This window comes from Mustela lutreola, chromosome 15 (genome assembly GCF_030435805.1).
Source record: "Mustela lutreola isolate mMusLut2 chromosome 15, mMusLut2.pri, whole genome shotgun sequence".
Lineage (NCBI taxonomy): Eukaryota > Metazoa > Chordata > Mammalia > Carnivora > Mustelidae > Mustela > Mustela lutreola.
This window is the reverse complement of record NC_081304.1, coordinates 15,282,196-15,306,126: the sequence shown is the minus strand read 5'-3', so window position 1 is coordinate 15,306,126 and position 23,931 is coordinate 15,282,196. Positions and strand designations below refer to the sequence as shown.

The following is a 23,931-nucleotide window of genomic DNA, read 5'->3' as shown; positions in this document are numbered from 1 at the left end:
GGTATTCCTTTAAAATCTTGAGATTATATATAATATTGATTGATTTTTGTTTTTTGAGATTGTACTGTGACCTTGCTAAACTCAGCTCTTAGTACTAAGAGGTGTTTTGGGGGGTTTTATTTGTTTTGTTTATTCATGTATAAATTCATTTATACATGAATTTTTAAGTGGAAAATAATGCCTTCTGAGAATAACAGTAGTTTTATTTTTTCCTTTCCAGTCTGTATGCAATGACTAGTGTATGATGGTAGCCCAGAGTGGTGAGAATGTGTGCTCTTGCCTTGTTCCTGATCTTAAGTGGGAAGTATTTAGTCTTTGCCACTAAGTATGATGTTGGCTGTTGGTTTTTTGTAGATGTTCTTTATCAAGTTGAGGAAATTCCCCTCTATTCCTAATTTTCTAATTTTTTCATGAATGGATGTTGGATTTTGTTAATTAGTCTTCTGCATCAAGTGATATCATCATACGGTTTTTCTTTAAATAATTAGTTTAATGGATTACATTGAATGATTTCCAAATATTAAACAAGTTGAACATGCCAGTATCAGCCTCTCTTGGTCATTGTGTGCGTGTGTTTATACACTACTGGATTTGATTTGCTAATATTTGTTGAGGATTTTTGTTTTTTTGTTCAAGAGGGATACCAGAGTAGTAGTTTCCTTATTTTGTAATGTTTTTTATCTGCTTTGATATCAGATTAACTTTATCTTCAAAAAAATGAGTTTGGAGTATTTCCTTATCTTCTGTTTCCTGGAAGAGACAATGTAGAATTCTAGTGTTCTTTATTTAAATGTTTGGTAGAATTCACCTGTGAAACCATCTGGGCCTGGAGATTTCTTTTTTGTAGAATTTTTTTTCTTTTTTTTTTTAATTTTTACTTATTTATTTGTCAGAGAGAGAGAGTACAAACAGGGGGAGCAGCAGGCAGAGGGAGAGGCAGGTCCTTTCTGAGCAAGGAGCCTGATGTGGGACTCCATCACAGGACCTTGGGATCATGTCTGAGCCAAAAGCAAGCACTTAACTGAGCCACTTAGGTGTCCCTGCTTTGTTTGTTTGTTTTTAACTACAAAATTTATTTAATAGTTACAGGAATATTCAAATTACTATTCAATTTTGGGTGAGTTTCAGGAGTTAATTACTTATTATAAGATATTTTTGAAGACCAAGATTTGCTGCTGACTGGCTATGTAACTTTGGGAGAGGTACCTTAGTATTAACCTCTCTAGTCCTTAATCTGTTCATCTGAAAAATTAAAAAGATTTGATTTCTTTAAGGTTTCACCCAGTTTTTAAATACTATAATTTGGAGGTGCCTGGGTGGCTCAGTCATTAAGCATCTGCCTTCAGCTCCGGCTTGGGTCTTGATCCTGATTTCCAGGGATCCTGCCCCATATTGGGCTCCTTGCTCAGTGGGGAGCTTGCTTCTCCCTCTCTAGCTCCCTTGTGCTTTCTCTCACTTTCTCTCTGTCATAAATAAATAAAATCTTTTTAAAAAATTCTATAATTTGGTTAAGATAAGAGTGTATGTGTTTGAAATTTATGTGAAAGGATTGTGAGCCTCTGTTTCTTGTTTAATCTGTTAGTGTTTGAATGTTGGTTTACCTTGATTCACTTAGCCTTTAACAGATAAGTTCTGTATTTTCTTCTTATCAGTGGATTATTTGGTGATGACAAGGTATGGTTAGAGGCAGACCTTTTTATGCATTTATACATGATCTTATTATGGAATATGAAAAATTACTTTCATAAGATAATTATGTAGGAAGATGTAAGGTACATCGTATGCTAGTTTTTAATGTTATATTTTTTGAGAATTAAATTACCAGTTTAGAATTTATAGAGTGTTAGAAATACATTTCTCTTTTGGTGATTATCCTTCTGATTTGAAATGTCACTCATTTTTTAGATACTTAATGGAGACAGTGTATGTTTAAGTATTTTATGTAAAATTCATTTTTAAAAGATGCACACTGTTGTGCATCCTGTCCATTTATTGGGTTAAAGCAAAGTGAAAATAGCATACAGATCTGCTGCCGAGGGAAACATTAAGTTGCAGGCTGCAGCTGGAGGATTTTACGTAGGCACCTGTGGGTTTGAGTGCGTTCAATATACAGACTGCAGTAGGAGGCTGGCACTGCCTCTGCTGACTCCAGTACACTCCTTCACTGCTGTCTGCCGATTTCTCCACTGTCCAGAAGACAAACAAAATGGTGCAGCACGTAGAGGGCATGGGAAAAAAATAACCGTCACTATGATTCAAAGGTGGGTTTGCTGCATTGAATAGCAGAGAAAATTGTTTAACAAGATTAGAAGCTTGGATATAGTTCAGTATGTCAGAAATCCTTAGCTCTTTTAATGTTTGATTGTGGCCATTTAAGAATGAAAATGTATAGTTTTGAAATCTGCATGCCCCTTAAATAGGGAGATTTCAGGTATATTGCATGTGTGACATTAATAAATGTATGCATGGAAGATTATAAACAGGTTTATATTTGTACTAAGTGTGTGTGTGTGTGTGTGTATCCACATACATACACATATGCATGAAGGGTTTTTTACTATTAATACTGGATTGTTAAAAAAGTAAGCACTTACAGGTTTTATATTTTCTCTGTTGCTTATTTGTCGCAGCTCCTACCAATGTCTTTTTCCTTATATTGCTCATTTTATAATAGTAGAGAGCATTAGTAGAGCATTCTCTGGTGAGATGGAAAATAAGTAGAATGAACACTGGAGTTGGCACTTCATATTTTATTGATGGCTGTAATGCAGTGTGAGTTCGCATTGCACATAGTCATCATTTAAATGATTACCTCTTTTATGAAAGCAAAATGTTTGTAAGAACGGCCATGTTGTAGACAGTGAGTATAAAATAAGGAGAGGAAGTAGGACAAGTAAAATTTCTGTCCTTGGTTTCTTGAGCAATGTTCAGCATTGACTCAGGCACTGTCATTTTAGAAGTACAGTACAGAAACAACTGAACATCAGACATTAAAAAAAAAAAAAAAACATGGAGGTTTAGTTTCCCACCCCCTCCCGGAAGCACTTTACTTATGTACTCATATATTTTGGGTTTCAGTGGCGGCATGTTACTGGGGAGCTGTCCAGTTGAGACAAGATCTATTTACTTAAGCCACACCCAACAGATTGAGCTTTTTATGCATTCAGGCACTATTTTAATCCTGTGCTGATTCGTAACCATCATATGTGGGATATCTTTGAGTTGTAAAAAAAATAAAAAAAGAAAGAAAAAAGAAAAGAAAGAAAGAAAATACTAGATTCACAGGTTCCAGCTTAATGTGTTCTTGAATATCTGAGTTGTTATATTAATAGCACAGAAGAGAAGTGTTGAAGTTATGCATTTATCTCTAGCAGAGAGAGAGATTGAGAGAGGAAATATTTGTATGGTGCCAGTACAAGTGTATGGCAAGTATTCTGGTCATATAGGTAACAGGGCTGCTGGTATACTATTTTTTGGTTAGTATCGTAGGTGTTAAATTGGGGTTTGGCACTTAGAGTGCAGATTTTCTTGGAGCAAATATTGGTCCAAGTGTTTTAAATATTTAACTTAATTTTTCCGTGCTTTAAAAATTGGAAAAGATTAAGCCTGAGTTTAAAATCTATTTATAAAATTTTTTTTCTATACTAATGACATGCTGTATGTGATAAGAATTAACAACTGTATGGCTGTTTGCCACTGTTGGATTACCTCACCCACTTTACTATAAACAGAAATAATAAGGATCAGCATTCATCTTAGTAGACTGCAGAGTGCCCACATTCTGTATTTTCACAAACTCTTTCTTGTAGACAAAGCAGATTCACTCTATCATCTTCTCAAAAAGAAAAATAACCCTCTCGTCTGTACTATTATTCCTTTGATTTTATTGAATAACACAGAAGAATAATACAGGATTTTTATATGCCAAATTTAGTGACAATAAATAGCTAACTACAAATTGAAATATACTATTTTATTAGAATGTTTCATGTATCTAAAATGTTATATAACCCTGATGGAATGTTGCGGATGAAACAAAGAAATCTGATTGGTTCCTCACAAGACACAGCAGCCTTGAAATCTGTTCTAACCAGAGGCTTCTACAGCAGACTGGATGGCTAGTTAGCATCACTGTAAAACACAAAAAATACTGTGGAGACAGGGAGGGGTTTGGAGGAGAAAATGAAGTCGTTAAAGCACTTCGGTAATTTCTATCTTTTGAGCATTTTGTTTCCTTGCAGATGCCTCCCTCACCTCCGCCCCCCCCCCTTTGCTTATAGTTACTTCAGGAGTGTTATATTCTATTAAGTTAGCAAACTTTCTAAATAGTGTTATTTAATTAAATAGAAGAGCTTCTTTAAAAAGAGTTTTACGTTAAGTAATAGGGTAGGTTAATGAATAATAGAATTTCAGAATATTTATTAAATAAAGACGAGTGGGACTTTTTGGGGGAGGAGGGAGGTTCTGATGGAAAAGAGTCCTGAAGAACAGGACATTAAGAGGAACTCTTTGGCCCTACCCATCCTATTAAATTTGTATTAGCTTTGTCATCTAAGACTTCAGTGATGCTGGGTGAGGGCACATTGTTATTGACATTCAAGCAGCAGCCTATTGCAAGTCAAAACAGGTGGAGAATTGTTTGCTGTCTGCTGGCTATTAGAAACATCCTTGAAATGTGAGAACAATATATGTTAGCTATTATGTATTTATTATTCTTGGCTAGGTGGTCTGCTGGAATATAGTTATAAATTATAGTGCTGAATATCCAACCCTTTTGTCCTTTTACAGAAAATATTCTGTGTAGTTTATTTTATTAAAATTTGAAATTCTTATCTTTAAACAGTTGTAGGTCAGCCTCATTTATAGGATTTGGGGGAGGGAAAATTACTGTGAGCAGGAAATGAGCATTTAAATTAAGAAAATTAATTATATTGAAAGGAAGGAGAGAAGTATAAGGCATAAAGAGTAATATCTAATACATAGATATATTCTGATAAAAACTAACTATATTTTTTGTGTTCCATTTCTGTGCTCATTTTCTAAATTATCCGATATGCTAATAGAGTCAGGCTGAAGGCAGCTGGCTGCTCGTGTTACAAGCTGAAAACAAAATGGCTGGCAAGGATTAGTACTGTAAATTTGTGATAGAGAGCTGGGTGCAATTAAGCTATCTTTTGTTGAAGTAGACTGTTACAAAGTAAGTTGATGAGGGGATGATGGTTGTAGTAGATATTTTAGACAATAAAGAAACATCTTTTTATTAAAAAACGTAAAAATACTCTTACAGCATAAAAACAAAAGATTTTATGCTATAGAGAACAATTCATTTTTGACTAAGCCATAAAAACTCTTGTTAATATTCATTTAATCATCGTCTTTGTCATTCTAGGACCTAGGTATTTTCTGAGTGTATTATTTATGAATCTTTCAGATTCACAGTATGGTTAAATGAATACATACTTTGAGTAGGGGAGAAAATCAGAGACAAGTTTCTGGAAGTTTTATACATTAAGGACTCTTTTAGATTACATTAGATTTATTTATTTAGGAATCTTTTAGAAGGATAAAAGAAATAGAGTAACAGGAAGCTTTAGAGACAATGAAAGTAGGGTTTAGAAAATGACTTCATCCCTAGGTTTGTATATTAGTAAGGGTTTTTCTCTGTACAACTCTAAGCCTTTTCTGATGATGTTTAGCAATTGTCAGAAGATTAAATACATTGAAATGGTTGATAGGCTCAGAAAGACTGAGAGATAACTTCAGGAATTCCTAGTTACTTAACTGGAAGACTCTACATTAGCTCACATGTCTGTCTCTCACAGTGTTATGGCTATGTACTGTGAGAGGACAGACAATATAAATTTGTCATCTCTGCTTTTCCAACACCTACTGCTATGCCCAGCACTTACTGGGTACCTAGTAACTGATGAAGAAGAATAACAGCACTTTGTGTGTGCATATAAGGACATGCATGCATACGTAAATACATACATAATTTTACCCATTTAATCTTCAGAACCTTATGGATTAAATTCTATTACAGTTGACCCTTGAACAACTCAAGGGTTAGGGACGCTGACTCCCATGTATTTGAAAATCCACAAATAACTTTGGACTCCCCTAAAACTTTAATAGCCGACTGTTGCCCGGAAGCCTTACAGATAGCACAGTTAATTAACACATAGTTTGTATGAAACACACAGTTTGTATGTGTTATAGACTGTATTCTAGCAGTGAAGTAAGCTTGCAAAAAGAAAATGCTAAGAAAATCACAAGAAGAGAATATATATAGTACTATACCCTATTAATAAAAAAATCCTGTATAAGTGGGTTTGCACAGTACACATCCACATTGTCAAGATCAGCTGTACTTTATTTTACACATTTAGCAGATGAAGAAACAGGCAGAGAAAAAGAAGTTCGGTGAGTTGGCCAAAGCTGTACAGTAAGTGTTGGAGCCAGGATTTGTATTTAATGTGGTCCCTTTCTCGTCTCTTCCTCCAGTAACTGAAGATTGAGGTGTTAGTATTCAACAGGATCCTTAACCCTCAGGAGGACATGCTGTGCATGTAATCTGGCAGAAACTGCAGAGCAGGGAAAGAAAACCTTTCTGCTACCTCTCTTTCAAAATTGCTTTAACTGATATTTTGTTTTCTAAAAACCTTTTCTATCACTTAACTATGGTTGATGGCCCATTATCATCATCAGCTAATGTAGATGTCATTTCTAAAATCTACTTAAAAGCCCACAGCAGGTGTATTTAGGAAGCAGTTAGAAAACACACAAAGCTTTCTGCACTCCCAAAATGGCTGCCAACATCTAACCCATCCAGTCGATTAGAACTTCTGAATGCTTCATAACTTGGTTTTCTCTTGTCCTCTTCCATTCTCATGTCCTAATTTAGGATTTCCTCTTTTTCCACTTAAATTATTACATTTCCAGTCTCAGTACCCTTTAGTCCATTCTCTGTTTTGCTGCAGTTGTGTGTTTTCATAAATGTAAATTCCTATAACTTTCAAAATAAAATATGGCATGTCTTTTCACTAGTTCTCATTGCTATAACCATATCCTAACAGATGGACACATAATGTAGGTAATACGCAGACTCATACATACAGATAAAGAATTTGGTTAAAAAAAAAAGAAGTTGATGTTTGAATCTCCTTTATCAAAGATGAGAAATCTTAATATAGTTGTAACCATGAATAATTTTTAGTATTGTATGGTATTCTAAAATTTACTAAGTGGTATCATCCTCTCTGTGGAATTCTTCATCTTGCTTGTTTTGCTCTTGTTGGTGTATATGGGTTTGGTTTATTTCTCGTATGTGTTGCGTAGTATTCAATTTCATTAGCACATTTCTCTTATTCATTTCTCTCCTAATAGAATTCTGAGTTTATTTCAGTGTTTGTTTTGTTCTGTGTTATTACAAATCATGCTGCAATGAATATCCTTACACACGTATCAGAGTTTTTCTAGGGGCTATACCTGAAAGTGGAATTGCCGGGATGTAGATCATTTGCATTTCACTTTTACTGGGTAATTTCTTTGCTTTGTCACTGTACTAGTGTATAGTCTTTTCAGCAGTGTTTGAGAGTTTCTGTTTTGTAGTATGCTTGCCAGCATTCATCTGATCAGACTTCATCATTTTCCCTAATATGGTACATGAAAGGTAGTATCCTAATGATTTAATTTCTGTTTCTTAATTTCTAGTGAAGCCAAATATCCTTTGATGTGTTTGGCCCTTCAGATGACCTTTTTTGTTAATAGCTTCCTTATATTCTTTGTGCGTTTTTTTCCTTGGATTTATTTATCTTTATCTATTGATTTATGGATATTCTTTATATATTCTAGACAGGGTTCAGCAAACTATAGCTCCTGGGTCAAATCCAGTCTACTATCTGTTCTTGTGCAACCTGTGAGTGAAGGGTACTTTTTACAATTATTTTATGGTTCAGAAAAAAAAAAGAGTGTTACAATATGTGAAATTATATGAAATTCAAATTTCTATGTCCATAAAGAAAATTTTACTGGAATACAGCCACATTTGTTCATTACATATTGTCTGTGGCTGCTTTTGTGCTACAGTGGTAGAGTAAAAGTAGTTGCAAAAGAGAACATATGGTCTGCAAAGCCTAAAATATTTACTCTCTTTACAGAAGTTCATAGATCCCTGTTGTAGATCGATCCTTAGTCTTTGATATTTATTGTGGATATCTGTTCTTAGTCTGTTCTGTCTTAAGACTTTGCTTTTGGTTATAAGTCTAAAACTCTAAACCTCTGTTGAATATAAGTTGAAAGTTTTAGTTTATTCATTTTTATCATTCTTTATTACCCCTGTGTTTTTTCAGAAAATTTCTTTTAATGATTGAAGTTTTGATTTTTCACTTTCAGATGTTTTAGTACATTTTTACTACATTTACCCCCTTAATTTTTTAGTAATGAGATTGAGGTATGATAAGGGGAGATAGTTGTTTTTTCTCATATGGAAAAAGTTAGTTTTTGTACCCTATTTGTTGTTGAATAGCCTTTTCTTTCTCCAGTGCTATCTAATGCTATTTTCTCATATATGAAGTTACTTTATTTAAATGTGAGTCTGTTTTCTTGATTCCTTATTCAGTTAATCCTTATTTTTTAATTAAATATTTCTTTAAATTATTATTATTTTTTTATTTTAGAGAGAGAACACCTGCAACTGGGGGAAGGGACTTAGGGAGAGGGAGAAAGAATCATAAACAGACTCCCCTCGATCTCAGGACCCTGAGATCCAGACCTGAGCCGAAGTCAAGAGTCAGACACTTAGTCGATCAAGTCCACCCATCTGCCCTGATTAAATATGTCTATATTCTACAAGATCCTAATGATTCCTGTTATTCAACCACTTAATCATTGTTGTATTTATGTTTCCTAGTTACATAGGAGAAAAATACAAAGTAGTAACGCTCTAGTAAGGACCTTACTAATGACAAGTTTAGAGAAGGGAATATTGTTTTGAATTTTGTATATGACATACACCAAGGTTTTACCTTTAAAAAAAATTTCCTTAAAACATTTTGGTCTTAATTTTTTATATTCATTGCCATCATTATTTTCAAATAATATAGGTCTATGGAATTAATTAATAAAGTATAATTTATTTGTGAAAAAAATGAAGGTATAATTAGATAATATATATTCTAGCTTTTTGTTATTTTGGGTTTTCACTGAGTATCAAGTACATTTAAATATACTTATTAGTCAAAACAGAAAGATGTGCCCTTTTGGGGGGTGTGGTGGGAGAGGGGGAGATTTGATTTTTAATCTGTCAGTAGCTATCATTCTATTTTTTTAAGGTATAAGAGGAATAAATTTAAGGGTTTATTTTATTATGAATGTATGACATAAATTAAAATTTTCTATTATTAGTGCTTTTGAAACTTACTTATCCTCATATATGAAGGCAGGAATTTGGGATCAAAATCACTTTATCCTGACTTCCCAAGAATACAGTAGTTGTTTCTCAGGTTTCTACTTTAGATCTTGAAGGTAGAGATCAGAAACTGAATGAAAGCCAATATTAGGAAAACAAAGGGAGCTCTAATTAGAAATGAAGCTGGAAAAGTCGAATCTTATAGACCATGTTAAGAATTTATATCTGTTCAAATGGGGATCACTTCAACATTTTAAACATTAAATGGGGAAACTATTACAGCTGCATTTCTAAATGATTATTTGGCCATTTTGTGGATAAACATTTAGAAGGGAATGGGTATAGGAATTGGAAACAGGTTAGGTATGGATTCAAGGGACATTAGGAAGGAAAATCAACAAAATTTGGTGATGAATTCATTGAGATGGGGAGCTCTGATAGTATCAGATTTGAAGGGGAAAGGTGAAGGTGAGAATTTCCTGTTTGGATATTTTGAGTTTGAGGTATATATGAGACATTCAAGTAGAAATTTCAAAAAGGCAATTAATTAGTAGATGGTGGGATCAAAATTAGAGATGGTCCTCTCTAATTTTTACACAAATACATGAATAAAGGGACCTCCTTTTACATTAGAATACATTAGAATAATGTATTTAAAAGTTAAACATAAACATTTGTGTTGAGAATTGAGAATCATTACAGAGCTCCTGTTTGAGAATTACCTGTTTGGTTTAAAACAAACAAACAAACAAACAAATAAATAATTTCATTTCTGGCTGTTCATGTTTCCCTCCTTCCAGTCCTAGAACTTGAATCGATGAGGCACTAAATAGAGGTTAAGATTAAGTTAGGTTGTAAATTAAATCTTTAGTTAAAGTGACTTATTATTTCTTCTTCCCAGTCTCCCATCTTCTATGCTTTATCTTGGTTAATGGAATTATAACAAGTCCAGTGAAATTCCCGAATTTGGGAAATTTCTAAGGCATCCAGAATTCCCTTCCTTCACTCATTTCACTCACACAAATTAATTCAGACATCAGCTGTTGTGTAGGCATGGGGGATAGAATAGTAAATACAAAATTATTTGTCCTCATAGAACTTACATTCTAGTAGAGGAAATGGCTAAAATTAAAGTAAATAAGTAAAACATAGAATCTGTTAGTGGTAACTGCTAAGGAGAAGCAAGAAGCAGGGAAGGGAGAAAAAAGTATGTCTTTGTAAATCTGGTGTCTGGGGGCTACGATTTTAGATAGGGTGCTGAGGGAAGATAGTTGTTGAGGGGACACTTAGATGGCATCTGAAGGAAATGAAAGAACAGGCCATACTGATACCTGAGAGAGAAATATTCTAGGCAGATACCTTGATATGGGTACATCTTTTTTGTGCATATTTTTAATTTTAATTTTTAAAAGATTTTACTTATTTGAGAGTGAGTGAGCGAGAAAGAGCAGGGACATGGGGAGGGGCAAAGGGAGAGAGAGAAGTAGACCCCCATTGAGCAGGGAGCCCTGCCATAGAGCTCGATCCCAGGACTCTGGGATTATGACCTTAGTAGAAGGCAGGTACTTAGCTGACTGAGCCACCCAGGCACCCCTCTTTGGCATGTTTAAAGTATGAAGGGAACCAGTATGCTTCAGTGAAGTCAGAGGCGCAAGAGTAGTAGGAGATGAAGTCAGAGAGGTAATGAGGGCCATATTGTGTAGCACCTTGATCTAAGTACTTTGACTTCTACTCTTACTAAGATGGGGAATCCTTGAGGAGAGGAGTGTCATGATGTGATTTGTGTTTTCACAGAATCATTCTGATTGCTGTGTGGAGAAAAAACTGAAGCCGGCTCGGGCAGAAGCAGAGAAACCAGGTCATAGACAAAGTTGGCTGGGACCAGGGGGTCAGGAGTAAAGGGTGAGAAGTAGTTTGGATATACTATGAAGGTACAGCTGACAGAGATTATTGTTGGAATGCATTTGCAGTATGAGACAAAGATAGGGAGCGGTTAAGGATAACTCCCAGGTTTTTGACTGGAGCAACTAAAAGAATGGAGTTGCAGTTCACAGAGATAAGCAATGGGGGAATAAGAGGGGAAATGAGTGAGAGGAGGAATGAGAGGCTGTGTCAAGTTTTGAGATGCCTGCTTAATTTCAAAGTAGAGATCTGGGGTGGGCAATTTGGAAGTGCTGAGCTCATTCACAAACAAGTTTCAGGCTGGACATACAGATTTGGGAACCATTAGCATCTAGATGAAACATAAAGCCATGAGTCTGTTTGAGATAAACAAAGGAGTGTACATAGGAGAGAGTACCTATTAGAAAAGTGAGCCCTGGGGCACTGGGCCATGTAGGGACTGGGGAGGAGAGACAAAACAAGCCAGGAAGACTAAGAGGGAACCACAGAGATTGGAAAGGGTTAAGTGAAGTGAAGTGAAGTTAAGTGAAGTTAAGTGAAGAGAAAGCTTCAAGGAAAAGAGACTGGTGAACTGCATCAAATGTTGTTATAATAAGGCAAAAAGTAAGAAAACAGAACTGAGTACTGGAATTAGCAGTAGACTTTATAGGAGATCTTGGGAAGTGTGAATTTGCTGGAGCAGCATGGGCGAAAGCCTGATGAGAATAGATTCAAGGAAGAAAGGGGAAAGAAAACTGATTGACAATGATTAGAACACCTCTTTCAAAAGGATACAAAATCTTTGGGGTTCTTAATCCTAAATATGCCACGAACCTACCCTTTCTTCTGTATTCGCAGTGTTAATGTATTTCTTCAGGCTTTCCTTTCCTCTGGGCTTATTTGCAGTGATCTCTTTGCCTCTTTGACCCCATAGTGCCATCTATAAATGCTCAACAAATTTATCTTTCAAAAACACCATTCAGATCATGTTACTCTCCTGCTCACTGTCCTTCATTTTCTTCCCCACACTTAGAGGATGAAGTCTAATCATGAATAATGATTATGCCTTTTGTGATGATGCTTTTGCCAACTTTTCTACTTTGATATCCTGCCTTTTCCCCATACTTTCTGTGCTCTAGTATACCAGGCTTTTTGGATTTTCCTAAGTGCACCACGTTCTTTTATTCCTGTCTGTTTTTATAAATTAAATCTGATACAGTTCCTGAACGTCCCTTCTCATGCTTTAGGAGCTGGGACTTAATTCTTGAGACTAGGTTGATGTGAAGAAGCAGAGGCTATTCTAGTTTCCAGAATCTTAGGAAGCTTTACATCTAGGTGACAAAATCATCTTGGTAGTATAACTTCACAAACCCATCTCAAAAAATTAAATTTAGTCTAGTTAACTGTATGTTAGAACCTTCTCAAATTATGAAACATTATCCTGGTTTACTCCATAAACTCCCCAACCTACCAAAATCAGTAATAAACAGGGAGTGAACATACGAGTGTAACCTTCCTCAATTTAGGGATCAGACCCTTTAGTACAATTAGTATTTCTTACCTGTAGTATCTGTTAGCCCTGGAAACTTGCAGATGGATCCAGTTCGTTTCTGTATCCAAGCACCACTTCAACTCTGTGAATATTTCTCAACTTTGGCCGCATGCTCAATCATCCAGGGAGTTTTAAAGAACTAGTCATGCTTGGGTCTCCCTCCCAATTCTTATTTTATTGATCCGGGGGGGGGGGGTGTAGCTTGAGCATGAGGATTTTTTTAAATCCCTGGATTTTTAGATCAATCTGGTATGTGGCCAAGATTGAGACTCACATGTATCCTTCTCAGCATCCAGTTTCAACAGATAAAAACACCAAAGATAAACAAAGTATGTGTATGTGTGTATATACACTTATTGTTGACGTTCAGTTATATTTTTAACTGTTTTTAAGTTGTTCTGCTGGACTGCTTTTTGCTAAGCTTTACCCTCACGAATTGTTTAAAAAGCATAAATTGACAAAAATAAACTTAAAATTCCTTCTTAGCACTATCCTTCTGGGACTTTAAGAAGTGTTTGTCTGTAGAGCAATCTATGCTTCTTAACAACTCCAAGCAAACTGTTAAACTCAAGAATTCAGGTGAGCCATACTGAGTACCCAATTTGAGGGGAAGAAGTTTGAAATCAGAGATTATTTCACATTCACCTTGGAAGTTTTTCATCTTTTTTTTTTGGTCTTCTATCAACTGTATTGTTGAGCTCTCTTAACCTGTCGTGCTGTGTTTGTGTATAGACAGAGAATGGTGGAGAAGAGAACAGGCTTTAGAATGATTCAGATTCTGGATCCTGCACTTAAAAACTACAGCTGTGGCCATGTTTGCCTGAAATTTCGATTCCTGTCTCCTGATCTAGCAGAAAGAAAAATGGTATTTATATCATAAGGTTTTATTGAGGATTGAATGACCTAAATCTGTATGACATTTTACATAGTGTCTTACACATAGTAAGAAACAAATAGGTAATGTCTGTTTTCATTAACAGCACAGCTGAAGAAGCTAGAGCTTCAGTTTTCTTTTTAGTTACATAGGGCATGTAAAACACGTAGACCTATTTATTTAGTTTCTGTATATTGATAGAATGCATTCTTGAAATTAAATGATGGAGAGAGCAATTTGCTTCTATGGTCTTCTTCCTCTCACCTGTAACTCGAGTCTAATCAGGAGAAAAACATCAGACAAACCGCAAAGGAGGTCGTTCTATAGAATTCCTTACTAGTACTCCTCAGAACTGTCAAAGTCACCAAAAACAACAAAAGTTCCTGAGAAACTAGTCTAAGGAGTCTAAGAATACATGATGATGATGATGATGATGACTAAATGTAATATGGCATCATGGAATGGAGAACAAACATTAAATAAAAACTAAGGAAATCTAAGTAAAGTGTAGACTTTAGTTAATAATACTGTATCAATATTGATTCATTAGTTTTGGCAAATGACTAATCTAAGTGGGAAACCAGGTGTAGGGTTTATGGGATCTCCCTGTACTATCTCAGCAACTCTTCTGTAAATCTGGAACTATTCTAAAATAAAAACTTTATTAATAAAAAACAAGAAAAATATATAATTGCAGATAACCTTTATTTTTTACAGTTCTATTTAATTCTGTGTTAGGCTTGACATTTTATATATTCATTGTGCACCTTGAAAGCATAGTCATCAAGTTTTAAAATACTGACATTATTACTGGTGATTACTCCATTTACATTTAGCAAGTCTACTTTGTTTTCCTTTTATTACTCATCATCATTGATGCATAGCTCCATCATGAGAATCAAACCATTCTGTGTTTGGAACTTCTCTTAAGCTACAGATCAGACTTTCAGGGACACCTTAGGCAATTTTGGATACCTTAGGCAAAAGTAAATTAATAAGTCATCATAGGGAAGTCATTTGTCGTATTGAGATTTGGAGTATAGAAGCTAGATCTATGAAAATCTGTGAGAAGTATTAACTATAGTATTGATGGCATTATGTGAAATACTTTTTATTTGGAATAGAATGCTTCTTTTAGTACAGATGTTTTCTTAAGAACTAAATCACTTTTAGGGGGTCTGGCTTACCTGTGAAAATTCTTGTTGATAATTAAGATCTTTGAGAATGATGTGGAGGACAAGGTCTTTGTGCTTTAGAATAATGCCACTCTTCTTTTCACAGTAATAGTTTGGATAAGAAAAAGACAACATTGAACTACTTAAACTGTGTCTCAAAACCACATCTGTACCACTTGTTTTTTCCTTGAGCTTGGTTTGGTTTTATGAATGCACTAATTTTAGAGGTGGCCCTTGACAAAATTAATTCAACAATTTTTTTTTGGGGGGGGGAATACACATGCCATACCAGATTCTAAGTTGGCACTGAAAATATCAAGATGAAAAAAGCTTTCAAAGGCACACTTTGAACTTTAGCCCAAAGATAGTCATGTAAATAATTAATCATGCAATGTGTCCGTGCTATAAAATAGATATGTATAGTGTGCTAGAGAAGAACAGAAGAGAAAACAATTCTTACTGGGATTCTCCCAAAAATCTTTTTTTTTTTTTAAAGATTTTATTTATTTGAGAGAGAGACAGTGAGAGAGAACATGAGAGGCGAGAAGGTCAGAGGGAGAAGCAGACTCCCCATGGAGCTGGGAGCCCGATGCGGGACTCGATCCCAGGACTCCAGGACTGTGACCTGAGCCGAAGGCAGTTGCTCAACCAACTGAGCCACCCAGGCGCCCCTCTCCCGAAAATCTTACAGAGAAGATAAGAAATGATATTTAAACCATCTTTTGGTGAAACGATATTGTTATTGATCATAATGATGATCGCTTAAGATTCCAGTTATTTAAGAAGTGTTTACTTAGGGCCAGATGGCATTTGTTTTTCACCACAACTTCACAGATAGCAGCTTCACAGATAAATTGAGGTTCAGAGGATTTCATTAAATTTCCTAAGGTCATGTAAATAATAGTAGTTCAAAGGGGCGCCTGGGTGGCTCAGTGGGTTAAGCCGCTGCCTTCGGCTCAGGTCATGATCTCAGGATCCTGGGATTGAGTCCCACATCGGGCTCTCTGCTCAGCAGGGAGCCTGCTTCCCTCTGTCTCTCTCTCTGCCTGCCTCTCCATCTACTTGTGATTTCTCTCTGTAAAATAAATAAATAAAATCTTAAAAAAAAAAATAGTAGTTCAAAGATGAGTCTAGCTTAGTTGTACTAGACACTAAGCCCTGTTAATATGTGTTAGGTACAATTTCCTTACATTGTTAAGTAGAGGCAGCTGCATTTTAGGTAGAGGAAAAAGTGTGAATAAGTTGATGGAGGCCTTATAATGCATTTCCTCTTTGAATATCATCAAGTAGTTTTGTGCTGCCAGAGTCTAGCAAAATGGGGTTGCAGGGAATAGAATATTTGCCTCAGAATTGCTTATACTAGGGTTTAGCAAACTTTTTCTGTAAAGGGCTACATAGTAAATATGTTAGGTGTTGTAGGCTATACAGTTTGCAACTACTGAACTCTGTCACTGTAGTGGAAAAGCAGCCATCCACTGTTTATAAATGAGTGATCATGACTGTGTGCTAATAAAACTTTATGGACACTCAGGTTTGAATTTTATATACTTTTTATGCCATAAAATATTACTCTTTTAATTTTCAATTGTTTAAAAATTTAAAAACTATTCTTACTTAGCTCACTGGTTTCCAAAAATAGGTGGCAGGCCAGATTTGGCTTATGGGCTCGTTTACTCACCTCTGGTTTATATGATGAGAGGGATTTGTTGGTTTATATAACTGTAGACCAAAAATAGGGGTAGTTTTCTTCAGTAATCAGTGTTAATAAGGATCTTGGTGTCTTGCATCCAAGGTCTCCATGGGTTGTCTAACAGGTCTAGGGAGAGATAAGACCTTTTCCAGAAACTCTTTCTAATCAGTCTTGAGCTTAATCCCATCAGGTTTCTTCCTTACCACTCCACAGGAATCAAGTTAAAGTTTATCTACATCGACTAAATTTAATGGTCAGTTCTCAGTCTTCATGTTACTTGACCTATCAACATTTAACCTTTTCCCTTTCATGAAAGGCTGCTGCTGCTGCTTCTGCTTCTCCTCCTCTTTGTCCCTCTCCTTCTTCTTCTTTTTTTAAAGTAGACTCCATGCCTAGCCTGGAGCCCAATAACAGGGCTTGAACTCATGACCTGCTATCCAGAGTCTTAACTGACTGAGCCACCCAGGTACCCCCATGCAACTCCTTCTTTACTTGACTTCTGTAGTCTTCTAGTTTTGTTCCTGTTCTCTGGTTGCTACTTCTTACTGTTTGCCATTATTTCTCATATCACTGGCTTCTGCATTTTGAATTCAGCCCCAAGATTTAGTCTTTTGACTTAACTCTTTCTGTCTCCCCCAACCCCTCAATTATAGTCCTTCCAAGGGGATGTCATACAGTTTATTAAAAGTGGTTTCTGGGGGTGCCTGGGTGGCTCAATGGGTTAAAACCCCTGCCTTTGGCTCAGGTCATGATCCCAGGGTCCTGGGATAGGGCCCTGCGCGGGCTCTCTGCTCATTGGGGAGCCTGCTTCCTCTCCTCCCTCTGCCTGCTGCTCTGCCTACTTGTGATCTCTCTCTGTGTCAAATAAATAAATAAAATCTTAAAAAAAAAAAAGTGGTTTATCTACTGATGGCATATTTATGTTCATGTCTGCTTCTTTGTGTAACGGGTACCTCAGGTTTTGTGTGTGCAGAACTGAGCTCCAAATACTCTCCTGATCCTCAGCCTATTCTTTACCAGTTTTTTCTGTCTCAGTAAATTGCAGATCCATTGTTTGGGCCCCAAATACTGGTATTATCCTTGATTATTTCTTTGTTTTTCTCTTCTGACAGGTGATTCTTTCTGCTCTACCTATAGAATATATCCAGAATCTGACCCCTTCTCACCACCTCCACTGCTCCCTTAGTCCAAATGTTTATTTTCTTCTGAATTTTTGCAGTAGCCTCTGATTTGATTTCTGTCCCCTTTTGCTCTCTTTCCCCTTCCTGACCCTGTACCACCCCCTTCTTTGGGGTGACTTCTTTGTTATATGACTTCTTTGTTATAGAAGAGAGCAGCGGAGAGTTTTGAAACCAGACAATTTGAATTTTAGGATTATAGTGTGATTTGGGGAAAGTCACTTTACTTCCCTGAATCTCAGTCTTATATTTTATTATTTTTAAAAATTTTTTAAATTTGTATTTTTTTTAAAATTTTTAATTTATTTAAGATTTTATGTATTTACTTGACAGACAGAGATCACAAGCAGGCAGAGAGGCAGGCAGAAAGGGAGAGAGGAGGAAGCAGGCTCACCGCTGAGCAGAGACCCCGATGTGGGGCTGAATCCTGAGATCATGACCTGAGCTGAAAGCAGAGTCTTTAACCCACTGAGCCATCCAGGCACCCCTCAGTCTTACCTTTTAAATGGGCATAATATTTGTTTCATAGAATTGTTATTAGTAATGAATGAGATAATGTTGTAAAGATTTTTCTGGCATTATACCCAGTAGAGAATAGATAATGGATAAATAAATTTCTTTTCTCTTTTCTACCCCAAACAAATGAACTGCTTTTCTTCCTTTTTTTTTTTTTTTTTTGTTTGTTATTAAAGTGCCTGCTTATGTAGCCAGGGAGCATCTTATCTGTGTACCCATTCATAAGTGACCTTTGGCTAATAAATAAATCTAGCTTATGTTCCTAGTCCTTTCTTTTGCACTTAAAAAAAATTCCATTCGTATCTTCCAATTCATGTCTGCCTTGTTGGCCTTAAGTGTATATAGTTCTTACAAATTCATGCTTGATTAGTAAAAAGCACCAGACTTTATACTTGAATAGTAAAACTTTAATCTCTTTGTATTGTATTCTATTCAGTTTTAATACCCCTTCCATGCCTTCTATTAGGGTTTTATATTTAAGTTACCAAAGAAAGGTTGAAAGCAACAAACTCAAAATTTTTATTCATAAAACTAATCTGTTATTCTAGCACAGTATTTAGCTGAAAACACTAAAGATGAGCTTGGCTTACCAAATTCAAGGTTACTTAAATTGCTAATTTTTCAACTCTAATATTTTGATCCTGGGCTGAAAAGAAGAATCATTTAAAGTATCCCCTTCTTAAAGGAAAGAAAATATTTTTCTTGGAATTGTTCAGGCACTTTCTTATTAGACTTTCTCTAACTTAAGTACCTTCATAGAGATCAGTGCATACTAAATATCCCGATATGGTTGGTATTTTTTTACCAGGTGTATTTCAGTGCTTTAATACACTTCAGTTGAAAGCTGTCTACCCTGTGAGGTAAATTCTCCAGTGACATTTTCCCCTTTGAAATAATGGGGAATAGGAAATCTATTCATGTTTCTCAGTATTAAAAGTACATTGTTTTATATTACTTGCTGGATTTAACTCAGTATTCAGTTAAAAAAAAAAATAAATGTTCTCTGCTGATTATCTTAAATCCTGGAAACTTAAGGTCTGGTTTTGAAAGCTAGCACTTTAGTTGGACAGTCAGGTCTTTTCTTTTTTTATCTGTATCTGTTACAACAGAGGGTTTTCCTCTGGGAAGTTCACAGCATATCTGAAGTAAGTCTTTAACTCAAGTTTGATGAGTAAATTCTTACTTCATAGACGCAGCCCAGTCCTACCTTCTACACCCTGGGGTGAGGTAATCAGTCTTATGCAAATAACTTGACTTGCTGGATGACTGAAGGTCTTCTGTTTTGTCCATAAATGTAGATGTAAGTGTCCTGCGTGGGAGGTCTTATCTGTACTGAAGGAATTGTGTGTTAAGCAAAGCAAAAACATTTGAAGTACTGTATGTCATTATAGTCTTGCTATTTTGGATAATGGATTCATTGGTTCCGTAAGCATACCACAAACACTTTTAAAGAGGTTGAAATTTTTTTTCCTACATCATCTTGGGAAAGTGGTGAGTTTATTCTTCTTAAAAAATCTTTAACTGTTTACTTTTACCTGAGAGTTAATCTCAACTCTTAGGCTCAGTCTTCACTGGAGTAAGACATGGATAGTTACAGGGTTTCAGTCTTAAAGGAGTGAATTGCTCAAATTGACTGCAATGTATTTCTGATTTAATTTTGAAAATTTAGGCAGTTAAAATATTTTAGATTATGATGGTATCAAAATTGTGATTTGTTTTTTGTCTTGGAATTCACTGCCTGGCTAACTCAAAACTGTCTTAAGCCATTTCTTGCCTGTATTTTTCCTGTGGATTGTTTTATTGATACCCTGACATTCCACAAATCATGCAAAAATACTGTTTGAAGCCTAGGTTTTGTTTTGTTTGTTTCATTTTGTTTTGCCTCTTACTGTTTAGGAAGACAGTCCTGATAAGGGGACATATCAATGTTTTATTCATATTACTTCTCACATACTTTAAGAGCATGTTTTGATGTTAAAACAGATTATATATGTAATTTTATCTTCATAAAAAAATTAGAAAAATGAAAATTTAAGACCTGCCTGGATATTAATGTTGCTCATTGTAATTGATTTCCAAGGAAGATACTTGCATACAAAGTTAGTTACTAGGAAGAAAAGTTGACTAATACTATATTTACACATCCTGATTTAAGGTGCCATAGATTCCTGATATAGTTTTGTATTTTGATAAAATGAATGTTGGGTCTTCTGTGTGGTTCAGTCAGTTAAGCATCTGCCTTAAGCTCGGGTCATGATCCCAGGGTTCTGGAATGGATCCCACATCAGGCTCCTTGCTCAGCGGGAAGCCTGCTTCTCCCTCTCCCTCTGCCTCCCACTCCCCCTGCTTGTGCTTTCTCTCCCTGTCAATAATAAAATAAATAAATAAATAAAATATTTAAAGAGAAAAAAAGAATGTTTATTCCACAATGATTTAGGACTGCATAGTACTTCATCTTTTTCTTTTGTTTAATTATTTGTCCTGTAAAATTTCCCACAATCTGAATTTTGTTGTGTGCTCAGGAACAATTCAACATTTTCTTCTGTCTTTTGCTTTTCCTGAAAACTGATAGATTCAGGGGTTTGACCGAAAACTGTAGCTGTTGTGCTCCTATCATCAAGGGGCATATAATATCTGGTTTTTACTCCTTTTTAATGTTATTAATCACTGATGCTCAGTGCCTCTGGAGCTATTAGTTCATTATGAAATGGTGATATTATGATTTTTTCTTTTGGTTCCCATTTATTATCTGGAATGATTTTATAGAAGATCTCACTTATGTACTCTTTGGGTACCAGTACAATTTATATAGGAAATACAGGATAAATTGCTTGGTTCTTTCCTTTTTCCCAGATTTCAAGATAATGAACTGGATTCCTGTCTTCCTCAGAAGGTGACCAGTTAGTTTAGTGTTGCTTTTAAAACATCATTGTGATCTCAAGACCAGAGAGAGCAGATTCCCCACTGAGCTTGATCCCAGGACCCTGAGATCATGACCTGAGCTGAAATCAAGAGTCATTGGATGGGTTCAGCCAACTGAGCCACCCAGGGACCCCAACTCTTTCTTTTTCTTTTAAGTTCTTTTGTTATGTTTATTTGTTTATTTTCTTATAGTTCAGTCTTTAGTACTGGAAGGATTTTTGTTTTATTTCTAGTTCTTTTTTGGTTTCTGTCTCTTCATTTCTGAGTTTTTCTGTTACTGATTTACATTGTTCTTTCATGTATTATATAATTTTCTTATTATAACTTATGAGACATATAAATGTAATTTTTATTAGTAAAACATAGAGCCCAAGGAATTGTTTGACATACTTCAAACAGGCAGCTGTGATTAATTTAGACGTTGCTTTAAATCTTTAAACCAAGGTTTCAATACTGGAATCTGTGAGTGAATTTCGAGCTTGATAACATTATTCATTTCATGCAAAGTAGAGTGTATGTGTATGGGAATAGGGAAAGAACACCTTGACTTTCTTTACATTTCCAGAGGGGAGTGTAAACTGTCCTCACAAAAATATGGGTAAGAACATTTGGTTTATATAGGAAAAAGTCTTCTCAAATATTTTAATAATTGAGATTGTAAGAAATGAGAGCAAATGCTAGATATTATAGTTTTGTTTTTTTTTAAAAGATTTATTTATTTGAGAGAGAGAGAGAGAGAGAGAGAGAGTATGTGTGGGGTTGGAGGGTTGGAGGGAGAAGGAGAGAGAGGATCTAGGCAGACTCCCTGCTGAGTGCAGAACCCAGTGCTGAATTTGATCTCACAACTCTGCAACCCTGAGATCATGACCTGACCTGAAATCAGGAGTTGGACACAAAACCAACTGAGCCACCCAAGTGCCCCCAGATGTTGTAGTTTTAAGATACAAATGGTACCGTAGAAGATACTACATCATTTCCATTATCTATTTGCTTATGCCCTTTCTACTTGTATATAGATGGAGGGAGCGAAGAACCACCGGATCGAAGACAGTCAAGTGTAGACTCTCGGCAAAGCCGCTCTGGCCAAGGTAAGCTTTCATTAAATTTATTATTAAATTAAAAAGAAAAGATGTCAGTTCCTTTCTAGTACTTTATCTGAGGTTTGGGGTTTTCCCTGGGTCTAGTTTAGGTATTCTGGTTTCTCCTTTAGGGCTTTAAATGTTGCAGTCTAAAAGTTCTGTGATATCATTTATTCAAGGTAAAATGAAACATGTTCTCATATAATTTTTTAAATGGTAAAACCATAATAAGATTTTAAGTAGTTTAGGAACATTGTGATATATATCTGGATATCACTTTTGGAATATAACCAAAAGTAAATTTTAACAGTAGCATTTGTATCAGCACGCTGGCTTTTTAAGGTTTCGTCAGCACAATATTTGTTGTTTTAGCTCTCTCAGAAGAAATGGTTTTTGTTTATAATTGCTATTTTAAATTAGGACCTTACTAATTATTTTCCTTTTCTGTTTAAAATTTATTATATGCCGTAGACTGGTTTTTGAAGTGACAACTTCCAAACTAGGTAAAAACATCCTGTATCAGTGAAATCTTCATATAGGCCTTTCCTAATTAACTTGTTTAAAATTGTATGACTAGTGCCCCCACATTCTTTTTCTTCATAGTACTTATCACCTCTGTATTTATTTTATTTTCTCTATCCAAAACTAGAATGAATGTTTCATGATTGTAGAGATTTTTGTCTTTTTTTTCATTATTGTATTTCCAGTACCAGGAATAAGTACCAGGCATGTAGTAGTTACTAAATAAATGTTGCTGAATGAATGAAATGACCACTAAGAGAATGGAGTTGAGAACCCAAATTGATGAATATATTATAAAACTTAAGGCAGTCATATATGATTCTTAGAGAATCTTTACTTACAAAGAAAATAAAGCTTTGATTTACAAATGTATGGTGTTTTTATCCTGTAAAAGTTCCTGGTTCTTTTGTTCCATAATCTTCTTACCTTTTTTCTCCAAGTTTGCTCTACCCAAGTTTTAAAGTTGTGTTTTTATTTACTTTATTTTTATCTTTTAAAGATTTTATTTATTTATATGAGAGAGAGAAAGAAAGCACAAGCGGTGGGGGAAGGGTTAGAGGGAGAGGGAGAAGCAGGCTCCCTGCTGAGCAAGGGGCCCAACATGGGGCTCTATCCCAGGACCCTGAGATCACCACCTGAGCCAAACAAAGGCAGGCACTTAACTAACTGAGCCACCCAGGTTCCCCGAGTTGTGCTGTTTTAAAAAAATTCTTTGTTGCAGAATAAAAAGAGGAATAATATACGCAGGTTGATTTGGAAATTTTAACTTGTACTAGTACTTATTCATTTTTAAATAATATGCGTAGTATTTTATCAGGAATTTGTCTCCCTTTTTCCCCTTAAACATATTTTTATATGAAATAAGAAGTTAAAATGAATTATAGTATATAAGCATATCAAATCAACACATTGTACACCTTAAATTTTCATAATGTTATATATGTCAGTGATATCTCAATAAACCTGGGTTGGGGGAAAAGAAAGAAGATGAGTACATGTATGAAAGACCCTAAAAATAAAATTAGTAGAAATTAATAGAAAAAAATTATACTAATTTTATTAAATATCATAATTTGTATTAAATGTCACAGATGCAGATACGGGAATTATTCATTTATCTTAGACCTTTAGGC

The 23,931-nt window shown here is 35.3% G+C and overlaps 1 protein-coding gene across 10 annotated transcripts in view; it reads left to right on the top strand.

The window, feature by feature from the left end:
* TANC2 (tetratricopeptide repeat, ankyrin repeat and coiled-coil containing 2) overlaps positions 1–23,931 on the top strand; it is a 363,508-nt gene that overhangs the window by 76,818 nt on the left and 262,759 nt on the right. For 8 of the 10 annotated variants that reach the window (XM_059147239.1, XM_059147241.1, XM_059147247.1 and 5 more), the window contains one exon: positions 22,214–22,285. In XM_059147239.1, the coding sequence (XP_059003222.1) occupies positions 22,214–22,285 (72 nt within the window). Of the gene's footprint in view, positions 1–1,868; positions 2,262–11,203; positions 11,312–22,213; positions 22,286–23,931 lie in introns of those variants that run through there. The other 2 variants (XM_059147242.1, XM_059147243.1) reach the window with 2 other exon arrangements.